This window comes from Pinus tabuliformis, chromosome 4_2 (assembly GCF_031772625.1).
Source record: "Pinus tabuliformis cultivar Carrire ecotype Pingquan chromosome 4_2, CPIR1, whole genome shotgun sequence".
Classification (NCBI taxonomy): Eukaryota; Viridiplantae; Streptophyta; class Pinopsida; order Pinales; family Pinaceae; genus Pinus; species Pinus tabuliformis.
Window position 1 is genome coordinate 873,866,047 of NC_142304.1, and position 18,943 is coordinate 873,884,989.

Consider the following 18,943-nt stretch of genomic DNA (forward strand, 5'->3'; position numbering starts at 1 on the left):
ATCTGCTCAAATCTGGGCAATTCAAAATCCAACTATTGAACAAATTCACTGTGGAGCTCCCGCGAACAGAGGTTATAGAAGGTGATCCCCCTGGACAGCGGCGAAACAGGTATTTCAATCGACCTCTGTCTTGCGCGTAAGGCCAAACTATAGCGTTTGTTGAGTTTGGTGGAAATAACTTCCACCGTCTACCAGTATAAAGTTTCAACCAGTGCTTTGTATATGTAATAATATAATTACTGAGGATACAGTTCTTCTATTTTCTAAAATTTCTCAATATTCCAACAGCTAAAGGCTTTCAAGAGTAGATCTAACTGGGTACCTTCGTAACGAATTTACCACTCCAAACTTGACCGCTTCTCGGATTTAAAAAAAACTCAACTATGAAGTTTAATATTTTTAAATAAATTATAATCTGCTTGCCTTTTTTCTGTAATTGCCATATCATTTTTAGAACCAATCAATATAAAAATCACAATGGAAAGAAAATATTAGAAAACCTATTTTTAAATAAATTATAATCTGCTTGCCTTTTTTCTGTAATTGCAATATCATTTTTAGAAAACATTCGCCAATCAATATAAAAATCACAACAATGGAAAGAAAATATTAGAAAACCTTTATCAAAATGCAGAGAACAAAAAATGATTAGAAACGCAGTACATTTTAAACAAGAAGAAAAGGAAAAAGATGTTGAAATGCCAATCACCAAGGTGTGATTGATCTGCCATTTATTCCGGATATTCAGTCTTAACCTTAATTATGAAATACTCGTTCTCAGGGAACGGAGAATATAGTTATTCGTGTCCGAATAACTATCGTTTTCCAGATGAATAACTATCACACCTCCCAACTAGGAACTTTTGGACTCCAAAAGTTTACTTTCCTAGTTAATACAAAGAGGCTAGAACTCAAAAACACCTAAAAACTCAATCTAAAATGGAAAATTTTCAATTGGTGTCCTTCAAGCCCCAATCAAGGCACTTCACCTATCTTCTTCATGAAGACCTGTTGTCTTGGAAAAAAATTAGTGAAGATCCTTATTGTTGTTGCAAGAACAAAAGAATGATGAGTGGAATATGAACACTCTCTTTGCTTTGATCTTTACATGGCTCAAAAATAGTTCATATTGAATTTAAACTTTTGAAGAAAAACTTAACTCCATCTTGGAAATAAAAAGAAAAATAAACTTTCTTTAATGTCTTCAAGGTGAGCTTGTACATAAAAAGTACAGTGCTGCAAAATGTTGCATGATATGATTGACCTTGCCTACAAAACATAGTCATCTTATACAATCTTGAAAACAAAGATTCTATACACACAAGTTTGAAATCGAATACTTGTATGAGTGAACATATGACAAACACGTAGACATCCTTGAACGGAAATCTTGTACATTCATAAAAGTCCTATAACATGTGGACTATAACAAGAAAATACATACATCAATGAAAAACTTCTACTTGTTGAACATAGTTAATGATTGTTCGCTTTACAAAATCATCTAAATAGGTAATGACAACAAGTAATTACAAAATTTACAAAACAAATTTACAATAAATTATACCCAAACTTTGCCTCTCTTAGGCTTATGGGTTCTCTTCTTTCATCATCATTGTCTTGAAGGTCGCTTAGGATTGTTATGTCTTCTTTACCACCTCTTATTTCCCTTGCGTTATGTAGCACAATCTCTTTACCTTTATTTGAAAGAATCTTTGAATGTAACTTCAAACATCGTTCAATGTTATGTCCATGCATCTTGCAATGAGTACATAAGAACTTCCTCTTGTTTTCTCACATAGAAGTTCTCTCATCTGAAGGAGAGTCATTATGCTTGATGCCAAAAATTTGATTCATTCTTTTAACCATAATCATATGTATCTCACATATATCCACACAATCGTCAAATGCATTACAAAATGTACTAGGGTACTTATTCCACAATTATTCAAAATTTCCATGCACTTGGGAGATGAATTAACATTTTCACAAGGTGGTGACATCTCATTCTCAGATGTGTTGGACACCTAATCCTAAATGGGTTAGTGTGGAAGCCGAATAGACGAAAGCAGTCCAAGAGACCTTGGGACCTGAAACCCAAGAATCACATAATGTACTATAAACGTAAATCTCTTGTTAATAAAATTGTATTGCATGTTTTATCTTTCATATTGTCTTTGCTGTCCATGTGAGTTTAACATGGTATCAGAGCCATGATGTGTGGCCTGTGTAGTTTTCTTTCTCAGGGTTTATCCTTTAGTTAAAAAAAATGAGATGTTGTTATTCCCTGAGCAACCGGCCTGAGCTGCCTTGAATAGTGCTGACCTAGTCTTCATTACCTGTAACGCTCCATTAATTCTGCCTGCCTGTTCTTCTGAATACAAAAATCGCTCTCTGACTGTCATAAACGTTTAAAAAAAAAGAGCGTCATTACACCTGCGCCTCTACTGCCTGACAACTCACCTGATTATTCTCACCTGCGTTACTGAATGTGTTTGAACGCCTCTGTCCTGCGTCTCTGCCACGCCTGTGCTGCCCTAACGCTCTCTCACCTAACGTTCTCTCACCTAACGCTCTCACCGTTCTGAGAGACTCCATACGCAGCTGGATTGTTGAACACTGCCTGACAAAGAATTGTGGAGGACGCAGCTGGTATCATCGTTCTGAATGTGCAGTGCATTAAAACTGGTAACGGGTTTGTATATGCATTGTTTACACGCTGTTTGTATATGCCTTGGACACTGTCGGTTCAGTTATTGGATATACAATGTATACAACGCCGCTTATATTGAATTCATAATGTATACAATGCTGAGAATTGTTTCAGTGTTTTATGTCTGCCACCCGTTGCCATGAAAACAAAAATTTAATCCATTCTGCTGAGAATTGTTGCGCCACCCGTTGCCATGAAAACAAAAATTTTCTGTTGAGTATTGTTGCGGATTTCTAGTCTCCGGTTGGAACCGTCCGTGTGCTCAGCAAAAGGAATCTCATAATCTAGCAAGTTAAGGTCTGCGGCTGCTGCTCTTGCCTGTGTAATTTGAGGGATCTTTTCTATCAAAGGGCCAAGAAAAATGGTGAAAATTGTACTGTTTGAGGTTCGAGCCTGCGGGATGGTGTAGAGGAATATTTTTGCCTCGAGTTTTTCCCGCGGTTTTGAGGTTGATGATAAGCATTGACATTGATTAAGCTAGCATAGAGCCCTACTGCACGCTCATACAGCGCAATCATGGCACCCACTGATCGAGGAGTTACTTCCTGCATTGTCACTGTCAGAGACTCTCGATTGTTTGAGTAAAGTGCAGACCTTGTCCCCTGCAGCATACCAAAAAGGTAGTCCCCACAAGTAACACCAGGTTCAAGTTCCCAGTCATGGCCTGGTGGTCTGTCGCGGAGCACCTCAATAAAGGTTACAAAGAAGTTGTGAACTCCTTCTCTCAGTTGTTGAATATAGGCATGTTGATCTGTGCTTCCTTTGTTCCCATATACAGTTAGGCCTTGGTTGACCCGGTTCCCATCTAAATCAAACTCTTTTCCAAGAGATTCCATGACAAGCTGTTGCAGATAGCGGCTAAATAAAAGCAGGCTATCTTTATAAGGAAGAACAACCATATCCTTGAAACCTTTACCATCAGAGGCCCAATACCAGCATAGTGCCAACAAGGCTGCAGGATTGGTTTTAACCACAGGAATCCTTGTCGCTTCATCCATAATAGATGCACCGGTAAGCATTTCCCTGATATCAATACCCTGAAGAGCTGCTGGAAGCAGTCCAACAACTGACATTTCAGATGTTACTTATGTCGCTTGTAAAGACTTCAGCACAAGCTGCAAAGATTCATTCTCTTGAGCCTTGATGGAAGAAATGAGCTCCTTATAACTAGTACGCTCATATTCCAGAAAAACATCCTGAATTCCAAGATCCCTATATACAGCCTTAACGTCTGCATCACAAGAAGGATTTCTCTTCCCATAATTGGCATATAATCATTGAAGTTGGCTCTCGTTGGCCCGTTCAAGGGCTTGCACCACCAACGCCCATGGATTCTGGACCCAATACCGAGAAACTTGTTTCAAACTCATGACTTGAATGAAACCTTTTGGTAGCTAACCATGATTTGAACTATCTCTCCTGGTTATGTTCTTTTATGAATTCACTGGAACAGTATGGATATAACCATGAGTCTGAGTGCATGTTTGGGAGTTGGAAGACTTGGCATAATGCAATGTCGATTTTCTACATTGTGATGGTTCGCTAGAACAGTTTGACTCTAGGGTCTCGGTGGTTCATTATACAGTATTGAAGTTGGAAGTTTATTACAAAATTCTCGTTGGCATTTGATTTTTTGGGCATTCAAACATTGTTACCCTCATCACAATAGCCTGATTGTGGAACATTCATCTGTACTACTTATAGACTTGCTGCAAGGACTTCTCAAGTTTGAGCCTTCGGAACGTTTGAAAGCTTCAGAAGCTTTGAGTCATCCATTCTTCTTAGAGGGCACCAAATTTCATAAATATGGTGCAAACAAATAATGAGAATTTTGATTCACTGCTCGGGACAATGTTGAATTGTTATCAACTTCGTTGGTATTACAATGGCTATTGAAGAGAATCGACCGCATTAGGGGATCTCGGCATTATCTGCAAGCTGGAATCCAATGGCATTGAGTGTGTAGTTATATGTCATTGAGTGTCTTTATTACTCTTGGTGTCTTCGGGCCCGTGCATTGACAATTTTAGACATTGAGCTTATACATAAACGGGCCATGGCCTCGCATCGCAAATAAAACTTCAGTTGAAATTATTATTTCAACATTTAGTTGGGGAGCCATGGCCTCCGAAAGCAAGGTGAGTTTGAAGAGCTCAGATGGCGAATTGTTTGATGTCACTGAGGCTGTGGCATTTGAATCTCAGACCATCAAGTACATGATCGAGGACACTGGCACCGCCAATGCTATTCCGCTGCCAAACGTTTCTAGTGAGATACTCTCGAAGGTCATCCAATACTGCAAGTACCATGTCGATGCTCAGAACCGCGCACATGAGAAATCGGCCATTTCGGAGGACGAAATCAAGACTTGGGATGAAGAATTCGTAAAAGTCGATCAGGCGACTTTGTTCGACCTTATCCTGGTATTCTGTCAGAAACTCTTATTTGATGGTTTGGTATTCTTTGAACCAAACTATCGCTTTTCTTATTTGTTGTTTTGAGGGGTCTAATCTACCTAAATTACCCCAACCCAACCAAATTGTTTGGAACCTCTGAGTACAGTTACCGATGGCTTCTCCAGTAAATCAATGTTCCATCAACTAATTGTTTTTTTAATTTCTGAGATCCTTCAATGCTAGAAATCTCTGTGTAGTCTCATTCCATGTAATTGTTCTGCAATATCTTCGTCGCTTTCTTTAGTAATGCTCGCAGCCCTTTTGATTCTCTCTCTTCATCCTCAGATGCTATATATTTTGACTATCAGTTTTTTCACACGCGATCCATGCTGCAAATCCATCAGTTTCAACAGATCTTCTATGTCTGTCTCTCTTTTCAGATGATCATCCATCGATCTTTTCAGATCTATCATGTCCATTTTGTATATATTCCCTCAATATAATATATCTTCTGAAAAAAAAGATACATTTGTATATTTTACAGAAATTTTGACTTATTAAGCTTTCCGGGTTTTTGCAGGCTGCTAATTACCTAAACATAAAAAATCTGCTAGATCTTGCATGTCGGACTGTTTCCGACATGATAAAAGGGAAAACGCCAGAAGAAATACATAGAACTTTCAACATAAGGAATGATTTTACTCCTGAAGAGGAGGAGGAGGTCAGGCGTGAAAATCAGTGGGCCTTTGAATGATTCTAGGGAATTGGTGTTTGCTTTTATTGTAGTCGAGAATTTGTTTAGAAACTATTAGTGGTATACTTTTTTTGTTTGGATTCGTCAATTTCTAATACTGGACTGGCTTTGAAACTTTAAGGCCAATGGTTTGTTCTGGTTGAATAATTTTGTAAAGATCTCGGAGCAACTCCTTCAGTAGTATTGGGCTTGTCGAATTTCTAATAAATATTGCAACTATTTTTCTGTCAACTGTGTAGTGAAATGGGCTCCAATTGCATGGTTTTAACGTTTTGAATTTTTTTGAATCTATGTGCACTGGTTTTAACATTTTGAATTTTTTTGAATCTATGTACACTGGATGGCTTTTTCATTTTTGATTTCCTTGTATTGCACGAATGAATGCGCCGAGTTTAGAGTATTATTGCACGAATGAATTGCCTCAGTTTAGAGGATTATTGCACGAATGAATGGGTCCAACTGTGTGGCATGCTTGTATATGTTTTACTATAGTAATTTAGAAGGTGAAGGTGGGGACTGACGAAAATGCAATTTGGTTTGGAACTTTTTGTTTTTTTCTTAAAAATTGTTTTTGCAAGTAGAACATGTTGTTTTATTAAAAGAAAATTCACATGTCTTATCTGGTTTTAACATTTTGATTTTTTTTAATTAATGTGCCCCGAATATCTTAATTTCCTTGCTATTATTATTGCACAAATGAATTCGCTAAATTTAGAGTATTATTGCACGAATAAATGGCCTCAGTTTGGATCCCAGGTTTTGATATTTTGATTTTGTTTTGAATTTATGTGCCCTGAATGGCTTTTATATTTTTAATTTCCTTGCTATTATTATTTCACGAATGAATTCGGTAAATTTAGAGTTTGGATCGCCGCAGCTTGATGCTTTCTTTTGCTAGGCGCCATGTTTGTTGTATCCACCAGTTGAGAGCCTTCTTTTCCTGCGAAAAGCTCATAAAGTTGCAAATGAGGACATGCTCTTGCATATACACCCTGTACGCAGCTATTTCAGGGACTTTGATTTCTAGTGTTGGTATTTCTTAGTTTTTGGTTTGCACGTGTTTGGGGCGGATTGCTGAGCCCAGGTCCTCCCGCTGGTCCTTGCCGAGGTGTTGCTTGGTTGATGTTCAACGGTTTATCCTGCCATCCCCTCTCCTGAGTGGTTGGATGAAGGCTTTTTGAAGACATTGTGATTGGTAAGTTTGGTGGAGGCCTCCATCTCTTTTAATTTTCCAGGGACAATGGTACTCGAGGAGGGGCGTCAGATCCACTCCTGATTAATTTTCCAGGGACAATTGTACTCGAGGAGGGGTGGGATTTGTCCTCGAGGAGGGGTGTCAAATCCCCTCTGACGGTATCATGCAGTGTTTAAAATGGCAACCAATAAATCCCATGCTATTGGGTATTTAATGTCTACGAAATAGAAAAATAGAACCCAAAAAAGAAAGAAACTCCCCACCCCCCAAGAAACACCGATCACAAGTAGACCTAAGTGTTTTTATCAATATTAACAACTTATTGTTCGTGGTATGCCACTTTTTTCCATTGGTAGTATTACACATCATATTTAGTCCATATATATCAAATATTTACATACCACGAACAATAAGTTGTTAATATTGATAAAAACACTTAGGTCTTCTTGTGATCCGTGTTTCTTGGGGGGCGGGGAGGTTCTTTCTTTTTTTGGGTTCTATTTTTCTATTGTCGGATTCTCGCATATTTTACTTTCCAATTTCCATGTCAGTCATCTCAGTTTAAGTTTTCGTTGGCATTTTTCTTCTCAAGTTTATTATGGATGATGAACTATTTTATTATGGCGATGATAACCCTTAAAGTGGGCATTCATACCCATCCCATGAAGATTTATTTTATAAAGGATCGCCCATTGGTTTCACCTCCCATTCACATGATAGTGGAAGTGTCTCACTTTCCTCAAGGCTTATTTAATTTGTCATCAAATCACCCAGATAATGCACAACATTTGGAGGTTCCATGCTTGATTCCTTCTGCTAAGCAAGCTCCGTCTCTGGATACAGCAAGCCCTAATCACAATAAGCATCATGTGACAGCCTATAAAGCAATGAAATTCAAATATTTAAATGGTAATAGAGGATGATATTCCCCTTTGATACATTCTACAACTCAAATGTATAGGGGTCTAATTGGTCGGTTTGCTAGGAAGGTGGTTAAACCTTCTTCTCTACCACACTTGATCGATTCCAATTGGGTTCTTATTATCAGTGTTTTATGCAATTCCACATATTTCCTAAAGCTTAATTATGTGGTATCCTCACTAAAGTAGATGAAGTGAGGACTCTCCTATCCTCCGACTAATGTTGGTGAAAATCTAGGTTGATGCTTCAAAAGTGGAATATGGATTTCGACGCTTCGCTTAGCCCCATGTGAATGAAAAGAAAATGGGCCCTCCTCACATATTTGTCAACGCCATTCTAGAAAAAATCAGTTTTGGAAAAAATAGGAAATCATATTGGCCAATTTGTTTGTTGGGAGGAAGTTTTCCTTTCAAAGCAAGATGGATGAGTGGCATGGAAGTAAGTGGAGATCAACCCCAGTGAAGGTTTCCTAAAGGATATTGAATTGGTATTCAACGAGGTTGCATGGAATCAAAAGATTGATTATTGGAAGTTGCTCTTCCATTCTTTTCCTTTCCATGAGGTAGGTCAGCTCGTCTCTAATTGCACAAGAAAGAAAAATTCTAATCATCTAAAAAAGTTTATATTAGGAAACTTTTGAACACGTAGATTGAGGCCTCAGGATTGAGGGAGAAGGATCCTTTGGATTCCAAACTCAAATACAATGACGACAATCATCATCCCTCCTTAGGTAAGTGGTTTCACACCCCCTCATTTTTTCCTATAAAAAATAAAGATAAAATTCTTCATGATGGTAATATGCTTGAGAAATTTTCCAAAGTTATGTCCCTGATAGCAACGTCTCTAGTGCCTTCTATTCAAGGTCTCTCCCTCTATAAAATATTTCTACATGTCAAGGAGAATGAAGTCTTTCCAAATCCGATTTTTCCTTATGGTTCCAACTCTTCATCCAAATCTTGTGGGAAACCTCCTTCTGTAGATTATAAGGTCATTCGTTCCTCAAACGAGCTCTATGTTTCTATTGACCTCCATGTTAAGTGAAATTCTCTCTATTCATCTTCCTTGACGCGTGAATATGTCTCAGCGTCTAGTGATCTAGCCATGGATGCTCCTTCTGTTATTCATGCCAATCACAAATCCTTGCTTTCTAAGGCCCAATCTAAGGTTAGGGAAGACATTCTAAGTGGAAAAAATACCATAATATCCAAGTTTCTTAGATAAAACGCCCTTCCCATGAAGGAAAATGAAGGTCTTGTCTCTGAATATTAGGGGGTTTAGGGCCAACCCCAAAAAATTGACTCTAAAGTGGCTCATTCGAGCTCACATCTTGGATGTTATAATGATTCAAGAAACTATGTCATCGAGTGCCTATGTGGTTTCAATTTTAGAAATACGGTGTAGAAATTAGACTTTCTTCTCATTAGATTCAAAAGGTTTTTTGGGTGGCTTTCTTATGGCTTTGCGGCCTGATCCATCGTTTTACTTTTATCGATCTCTTCCAAACTAACTAGAAGAGGTGAGTCATCACATTATTCCAATTACAAATTCTTATGATGCATTAATGAAGTCAAAATATTTATTTGACTCACTCTCATAATTGGAAGTAGTTCATAAATTAGACCTATGATGCATGATGTGGAAGCCATTGGAATTAAAATGGGCATCCCTATCATAGCCTTTGTCAAGGCCCTCTATCCTACATATTATCACTATCTTCAATCCTTACAAGTTAGTTCCCAACTCAAGGATGATACTTTTGACACTCATGTGGAGGCGTTTGCAAGAAGGGATAAAGCTTTTGGGAAGAGGAATATAGCTTATCAATCCCATGAATAATTTGTGTGCCTTGCACAAAAAGAGAGGAATTAGTCACAATATTCTTCTAGAGGAAGATTTGGTAGAATAAGACATGGAAGGAAGAATAACAAAGACAATGGGGATAAATATCATCAAGGAGGAAAAGATGATCTCCATTATATTTGTTTAAAGATTTATAAGCCTTGTGTGATTTAATTAGCAAACATTTGGATAATTTTTAATATGTCATTGAAAATAAAAATAAGAATAACAAGTTGGAAAAATTAATGTGTGTTTATTTATGTAGGTTGATCCAATAGGTTTTTCAATCGTAAGCTAAAACCAAAGAATACAACTCATTAAACATGTAGAGGAAAACATGTATATCCACTAATTATTTTTAATATATATTCCTATTACATAAATTAATAACCATGCATAGTGTAGAAGGCATATGCCCTTTATGCAAAACTTACCAAATGGTACCTAAAATACCATATGGGGTCAAGGACACTAGAGAGAATGCATGTGTCATGGTTGGACACCTTGATCATAGTGCCTAAAGCCTACAATATTCATTTTCTTATGTAAGGCCCTTATTTTCCTCTTCAACCATGGCTTATGCCCTTAGACCCCTCACTACTATCCAAAACCAATTAATTGTAGCCACTTTCCACTTAAAGGCTAAAGATCTCATAAAAAGTTCGTATGTGGTGTTTCAATTTATCTTTCATCATGCTTAAGCCTTGGAAGCTTGGATAAATTCCTAAGTCCCTTTTTATGCTTTCCTAACCATTGATAAGTTATAAAGACCGATCATGGTTACTAAAAGCATCATAATATCCCATGGTAAAGCACTCATATTTTAGACTCGTGGTTATCAATTAGAGGTGTTTTCCATGTGATTGAGACTAGCAAGCATCAGTTTGGGCATAAGGTTGTTATTGTTAACTCATAACCTTGGTTGGGACTATAGACCCATTTTTGATGCATAATTAACCTAATCATGGTGTCCATTAGACACTTGGAAGAAAATTGTATCTAGCAAAGGTATAATGTGGTGGTTCAAGGACTTGCCCATGGTGGTTGAGGCTGATAAGAAATATTTATGGCTAGATGTTCTTATTTCCTTCCCTTAACTACAATGATAGACTTGAGACCCATCAATTATGCCTAAGTATAATGTGTTAATCGACTCAAATGTGAAAGAATCCCTATAAAGAGCTTAACTCAATGTTTCTAGGTGTTGTTCATGGTGCTTGATCTCAAGAAGGTTTACTTAGGGGGGTCACTCTTTCCCACTTGACCATGCATATACCTAAACATTTCAACTACAAAATGACTACTTATGATGCTTGTATCCTACTTAGAGGTGAGAGAACCCTAAAATATTCCTACATATTGGTTTTTGGTTTCCTAAAATGTTTGAGCCTAACATATTTTTCTTCAATACCCCTATGACCGTTCAAACATCTCAAGATGAATTGGTATATAATGAAGCTCCCTTTTGTCTAAATACATTGGAGCCTCCCTTGTAAGAAGTCTCTGAGAACAAAAGTTTGGGAAAAGCTCGTGCAAAGTATAGAGAAAAAAATATATTTTTGGACCTTTAGGACACTCAACCTTTCTATTAGACTTACCTTTATTAAATTACTTTTGCAAGCCATCCTTATGTACCTATTCTCATCCTTGGCAACCCCTAAAGCCATTCTAGAAAAAATAAGAAACATACAGAGATCCATCCTTTGGGGGGAGCTAGAGAGTAAAAAAAATGGGCCCTTGTCACCTAGGAAAATTATATTATCCTAACCACCTAGGGGGCCTACGACTAAGCGACCCTAAAATTCTCACTCAATCACTAGGAGCCAAAACTTGGTGGTGGTGTCTTAAAAACCTGGAAGCTTTATGGAGTAAAGTATGGAAGGAAAAATGCATGCCATGAACAAACAATAATCTGTTGATTTGGATGGGGGTTGGAATTGATGGATCTCATCTTCGGAATTCAAGCTCACAAGTTTTTGGAAATCAGGCACATAAATTTAACCCTCTTTTGGTAGGATTCCTATAAGAAATGGACCAGTTTGGAAAAAGGAGAGTTTAATTAGCTAAAAACTTGTTTGATATTGCAAGGTGGAGTCGCGGTCCAATAGTATTGGGTATAACCTCAATCTCAAAAACAATGGAGGCAGTGGGAGAAGTGCACACACTAACCATTGAAGATAAGATTCGAAACACAAAGAACCATCACAAACGAACTAGAAATTGGAAGAATTAAAATACAATTTGGGAAAGATATCCTCTACTAAGGACATTGGCCTAAAGGATATTTTAGCTTCAAGGAGGCTTACATATAGTTAGTTGGCATAGAAGGACACCCCAACAAAAGTAAATGGAAAAAGCTATGGAATCAAAACTCTGGCCCAAGATGAACCATTTTCTTTAGATTCTCATGCAAAACAAGATATTAACTTGAGACAATCTCCAAAAAAGGGGTTTTCAAGGTCCAGGTAGACTCTAGCTTATGCTGGAAAAGCATAGAAACAACTCAGCATCTACTTAATAACTATAAATTTTCATCATAAATATGGAATTGTTTGGCCATAATTTTTAGATGATCAAATTGGAATGGAACCAATATCCATGTTACACTTTAAGAATGTAACTTTTGGCCTTTTACAAGTATTACAATGAATAGAACATAAAATTGGTTTCCGGGATTTATAATGTGGGAAAGATGGAAGGAAAGGAACATAAGAATATCCAAATATTAGTCATTAAATCTGGACACTATTCGAGCTCCATAATGGGAAGGGTAAGAGAAGCAATCCTCACAACCCCTTGGTTTACACAAGATTGGGGATGTAGTTCCAAGGAACCACACATTCTCACACTTTTTGGGCTCAACCAATCCTTCATAATTTTTTAAGCTCCACAACCCCAACCTATTCCCTTAAGTCCTGATAACTGGAAGCCACCTCTATTGGCTTCTTAAAACTAAACTTTGATGAGGCCTCTAGGGGTAATCCTAGCCTTGTTAGTTTTGGAGGGGTATTTAGAGATATCATGAACAAACTACTCACATTTATGTGGGAAATATAGGAAATTAAATTAATAATGTGGCGAAACTCTCATTCCTAGAGCAAGGTATAATAATAGGCAAGCACTTTAACTATCAAAAATTGATCATTGACGGGAATTCTAAAATTGTTATCCTGTCAATTTTTTTGATCTGTCATCACTACATTGGATCAAACAAATTCAAAAAATTTTAATCAAACAAACTCAAAACTGTGTTGTTATGACCAGAGAAGAAAATGCAATCAAAACATAGTGGATGACAAGAGAAAATACCACACATTCTATTAAAAAAAATAATTTTCCATGAATCCATTGAATCAAACAGATTCAAAACTATTTAATCAAACAAGTTCACAATTGTATTGTTATGAATAGAGAACAAAAGGTGGAACAAACATAATGGATGACAAGAAAGAATCCTAGAAGAATCTGGGCATGTTGAAAAGTCTCAAACACAAAATGGAACTCATCCTCAATTTCCTCAGTATTACAAATTAAGAAAATTTGTTTATCCCAAGGTGTTTTTAACTCCACAACTCATGTCAATACTTATTAGTCAACTGAAATGTATATCATCATTAAAAATCGAGACAAACAAGTGGATTAAATATGAGTGTCAAGTGTAGATTAAATTGTTGAGCAAACTACAACCTAATTTGAGCTAAACCTTATCTGTATAACTTTCTACCTTTTCAGGCATAAGTTAATTGTAAGGTTTACTATCAAGGCCCCTCTCTAAGGATGATTTTTCAAATACAAGCCTTGAACAAGGAGATAGAAACTATGAAGTTGCCAAAAAACTGTGAGGCTTTTTCTTAACGAATTTGATGATTATGGCTCAGACCAAATCAAAATGAGGTTTATGTAAATGAAAATTGAGCAAAGCAGCTATACTTCACCCTTTTGTTTGCAAGAACAAAAAAATACTTTACTTTCATTACTTAAAACAAAAGAGGTTACAAGTAGCATAGATCAGATCATCAACAACAAAGAGATCAATGTCCAACTTAAGTCTTCCTTCCAGGGCATAGTTCACCAAAGAAACATAGATAACAAAAAAAGACATTGTTCACAAAAATTGAAAACAAATTAGACCAAATTATAGTGGAATTTTCAATGTCCAAGGTACCCCAGGGAGTGGCTCAAAATTGTTGAAAGACCAAATCATAAATTCTAGAATGGGCAAGAGATATTCAGTTGGGAGGCCCGCGAGTTACCCATGTTATATCTCCTCTCATTTGTCTCATGAAGTTCTTTCAAATCAATCACTCTGCACAACACACCAAGATGTTGCAACATGGATCTTCAGAAAGTCTAATACCTCTAATAGGAAGGTTGGGGCAGAGGTCCTTATAGAGGCATAGCTAGCCATATTGCAATGCATATTTATATATGTGGAGAAAATAGAAGAAACCAAAAAATATGGGGAAAATACTACCCTCACTGAACTATAAGCAATGCAAGATGAGAAACTAAGGTGAACCCTAAAATCTTCCTAGTGAGATGGAAGTAATCATAGAATGTGCAATGGATTAGGGCCCAATTACTACCTTCGGGTGAGGGATTTGACAACTTTTGAAAGATCAAATGAACAACCTTGAGAAATATATAAACCCCCAAAGAAAGTAGCGCTTTTATATGTTTATTTTCTGCCGAAGGCACGGTCATGGCCATGGAATGTCGACAAAGAAGGTTTTCAGGATCCAAATGACTCATTCTTTTTGGTCATTAGGCTCAAAAGATTAGGGTTCCTCAAATTTACAATGACCCACAAGCAAAAAAACCTTGCAAAAATTATAGTGAACCTCAAACATAAAACCCTAGAAAAATTACATTGAACCCCAAGAAAAATTTCAGTGAACCCCATTCAAAAAAACCCTGCAAAATTTACAGTGAACCCCAAGCAAAAATTATAGTGAACCCTAAGCATAAAAACAGGGAAATATTTATAATGAACCCCGAGCAAAATTTACAATGAACCCTATGCAAAATTTACATTGAACTGTAAACATAAAAACACTAAAGAGCACAAACTTCCCATGGTTTGAATGTGTTTAAAAACATAGAGTTAGCAACTAGTAGGAATGTAATCCTACCAGACAGTCATTGACGAAGCCACCAAGCTACACAAACCATGTTGCATCAGTGTTGAAGACCCCAACCCTTCGCGACACCTCATCTGCGAACCCAACCATTCTCACTTGTCACAAAAATCACAAAGGTGTTAAAAATAATTGCAAATAAACCAATGAAAATGCCAGAAAAATTCACAAACAAGAGAATTTGACCTCTAAAAAACCCACTGGAGTGCGAAAACCCCATGTCCACCATGTCCATTGTTGCGCTGATGGAAATTTGGGGCTCAGTCAACAACGAACGACTGTACCAAGTGCTGGTGCACTACAACCATGGAGCAACGAGGCATAAAAAATGAAGCCCTAAAATCACAACATTCAAACCCTTGAATCCCCCACAAATTGCTTCTCTTAGCACACAAACCACTTCTCTTAGCAATGAAACCAGTCGAGCACAATCATCCAGTGTATGTTGACCAACATCAAGGCATCGATCGAACAACAATGGGGCAGAAGAACACCCACACACTAACCCCAAGCAAAATAACACAGCCTTCCAAATGCAGTAAAAACTAAACCCTAAAAGAGGAGGAAAAACATAAGGAACGAGGCAGGTGTTAATTCCCCAGCTACCATGACAAGTGGGATGATCTGTTAGACATGTGTCGTACAATCCATTCAATACTGAGATGATCGTTTGGTGTCATGGCAGAAAAAATATGCAACAATTGATGTCCTTCCCCTAGGTTTTTTTCCTAATGCAACTCTTCTCAGACTCACCTACTCTTTTTTAAAATTTTGAAAAATAATTGAAATTAAAAAAAATACTAAAGAAATGAAAAATTAGCAGTAATAGCATGGCTGATGGAATTTGAGCGCATGTAGCCGGTCACAATGTGGAACTCTCCCCACTAAAGCAATGATGAAGCACTATACTTTAATTGGTCCATATGTTTATGAAATGAATAACTAATTAAAATTGTACTTGTGTCACCAAAATGGGCTTAGCATGACATCAATGGATGAAAGTACACTATAGTTCATTTATGAATCATAGTGGTAGTAAAGGTATTACTAAAAACATTGGTTGTATTTTTGTATTTTTTTTTTAGAACGAGAATTTTTATTTATTTATTTATTTTAATGGTGTAATTTGTAAAATTTATAAATGAGATTATAGGACTCTGTTTTTTACATTCTATGGGTATTTGGAGAAGCCTAAATGTATATATTTTGGAAGCGATAGCGGTAGATGTAAGATACACTTGCTTGAAGTAACAAGTTTTTATATGTAGATTGGGCGAAAAACCAAAAAAAAATCTACAAGGGTTTACTAGTTGGAGGATATGTGGAAAAAAAATTTAGTAGGTTTTTTTGATGCGGGTTTATGTTGTTTTGAAGCTTGGAGATTTTTATCTCTTGGAAGAATGGTGTCAGAACAAAAATAATAGAGTAGAGTTTTTAGTTTTTTTGGGGGTTTTATTTTGTGCAAGGTGACTTGGAATTGCTTCTATATTAGAGTAGAGTTTTTTAGTTTTTTTTTGCGGTTTTATTTTGTGCAAGGTGACTTGGAATTGCTTCTATGGAAATTTTTAGATATTTCAAAGAGATTATAGATTGGGTAATGAAGACATCAACATTGGACTAATAATGCTCATAAACTAGATGCATTGGATAAGGTCAATGTTAAAAAAATTCAATTTGTCATTTTCTCATAGGGAACATAATTATATGGCAGATTCTGTGTAGAAATATGCAACAGGTCACCCATGAAGATATATTTCTCTGTATTTTTCAATGGATCTCGCCATGGTTCTGAGAGCATAAATATTGTTTAGCCACTGTGTTTTTTCATGATTTAGCCACAACTATGTAGTTTTCTCTGCAAATTATTTTTTTTGAAGATAGTTTTTGTCTAGAAAGATTAGATAGAAAATAATAAATTATGATTTGGGTGAGTGACTAGAAGTAGAATGACATATTTTATGTAAAAGTTAAATATAAATGATCTTTTTCCGAAAATAGTTTTTGTCTAGAAAGATTAGATAGAAAATATAAAATTCTGATTTGGGTGAGTGACTAGAAGTAGAATGACATATTTTATTTAAAAGTTAAAGATACATGATCAAGATATATAGTTTAGAGAGAAAAATGATGCCTACCTATTTTAAAAGAAAAGTGGGAGTAAAGAAAATAAATAAAATATTGATTAGAAAATCTCCTAGAATCCAGCTAGGAGATTTCTGTGATGGTTTAAAGGATATTCAAATGTGGAACATGGAATCCATGTTCTAGTAATTTATTTGTGATGGTTCTATGTTGTAGAATCCATCTGAACCATAGTATCCATTTAGGAATTTCAAAAGCTCTTGAAATATGAGTGTGGAATTTTAATGTTCTCATGAAGAATATCTACTTGAATTTTTTTAATATATGCTTGATCATATGTTTTTTGGTTTGCCAATTTACTTGTGACCTGCTTTTAATAGAATTTTGTGTATTTGATTTATCTTTTGACTCTTGGTTTTTTAAATTTTCAATGGCAGATTATCATTGTATATTTTTTTAAATCAATGAATATCCTCTTTAGAATTCATTTTAAAAAATTCTCTTTATTTACTAGTTGTTGTAGGAATTTACAGGGTAAGTTCCTCAGACAGAACACCAAAGGACACCGCTCACAAACAGATCGCAGATCAATACACTAGTATTTTTGACGTGGTTAAAACCCTCAAAGAGGGAAACAATCCACGGCCTGAGCCAACGCGGCCACTTCAGGCAATTTATTAATAAAAGAATGAAAATTTACATATGCTTCTCTCATAGACGGATTACCCTACAAATGACCCTCCATGCTCTTTAAATAGAGATCATGGACCAATCGGGTGTTAAGCCACGGATCAAGTGTCGGTAATACCGAGGAAAGAATGAACCGTCGGATCACTACATATCGTGACCGTCGGATTGTAAGTTACAAAATGTACATAGTAAAGAAACACACTTTACCTAACTCTATACTAGACCAAGTTGTACTTAACTATTTCCTATGTGTCGGAATATCCTAACATCCCCCCTTAAGAACAACTTGGGATAGGATTGAAGGATTTACAAATATGACACAATAGGAGAAGGAAGGAGGCACTAGAGCCTATCCCCCCTTAGTGACAACTTCCTGGACTCCAACCATAAATCGAAGTTTAGTGAACTTCGCCTCTGTGAGAGCCTTTGTAAAGATGTCTGCAACTTGATCATCTGTTGAAAAATATTACACTTCAAGAACATGGTCATGAATGAGCTTTCTGATGAAGTGCATGTGCAGTTCAATGTGTTTGTTGTGCTGATGTTGGACTGGATCTTTGCATAGTTGAATGGCACTTTGATTATCACACCAAAGTGTAGTCGGATGTTGCTGCTGAAAGCCAAACTCTGACAGGATCTGACGAAGCCACAAGGCTTCCTTACTAGCTTCTACGGCACCATGATACTCTGCTTCTGCTGAAGAAAGAGAAATGGCACCTTGTTTCTTGTTCTTGTGATTGATTTTTTGTTCTATATATTTGTGATGGGATGGCAGGATAAACCGTTGAACATCAACCAAGCAACACCTCCGTAGCAGGCCTGGAATTTCAAATTCTTTTTGTCTGTGAAATTAAAATTTGATGACATTTTTGTATTTTTTTACCTTTCGTTTTTGGTTTTTACTAAATATGTGAGTCACTGAAAACTCTATTTTAATAATTTTTGTAAATTTATTCCACAGTGCACAATAAGTCATCAAATGGAGGCTGATAATCACTGTTGTTTATAATGATTCTTGTTAGATTGAAATTGCAAATGTGTAATCTATCAGATTTATAACTCAAATTTATAGTAAAGCCATTTAAACAATAAAATCTTTGAAAAAAACTTACAATCCATAGACAATAAATAAATTATCTAGTGAAATTATAAATAAAATAAATCTTAGACCTATACCTGCAACCAAACCTGAGATCTGCATAGTGACCATGGCAG

General features: G+C 36.4%; 1 protein-coding gene across 1 annotated transcript; it reads left to right on the top strand.

Annotated features, from left to right (window-relative positions):
• Positions 1-4,833: 4,833 nt before the first annotated feature.
• On the top strand, positions 4,834-5,864 carry LOC149172478 (SKP1-like protein 1B). Its single transcript, XM_089427731.1, has 2 exons — positions 4,834-5,136; positions 5,690-5,864. The coding sequence occupies exons 1-2, from the start codon at positions 4,834-4,836 to the stop codon at positions 5,861-5,863; spliced, it is 477 nt and encodes a 158-aa protein (XP_089283857.1). The 3' UTR covers position 5,864.
• Positions 5,865-18,943: the final 13,079 nt, after the last annotated feature.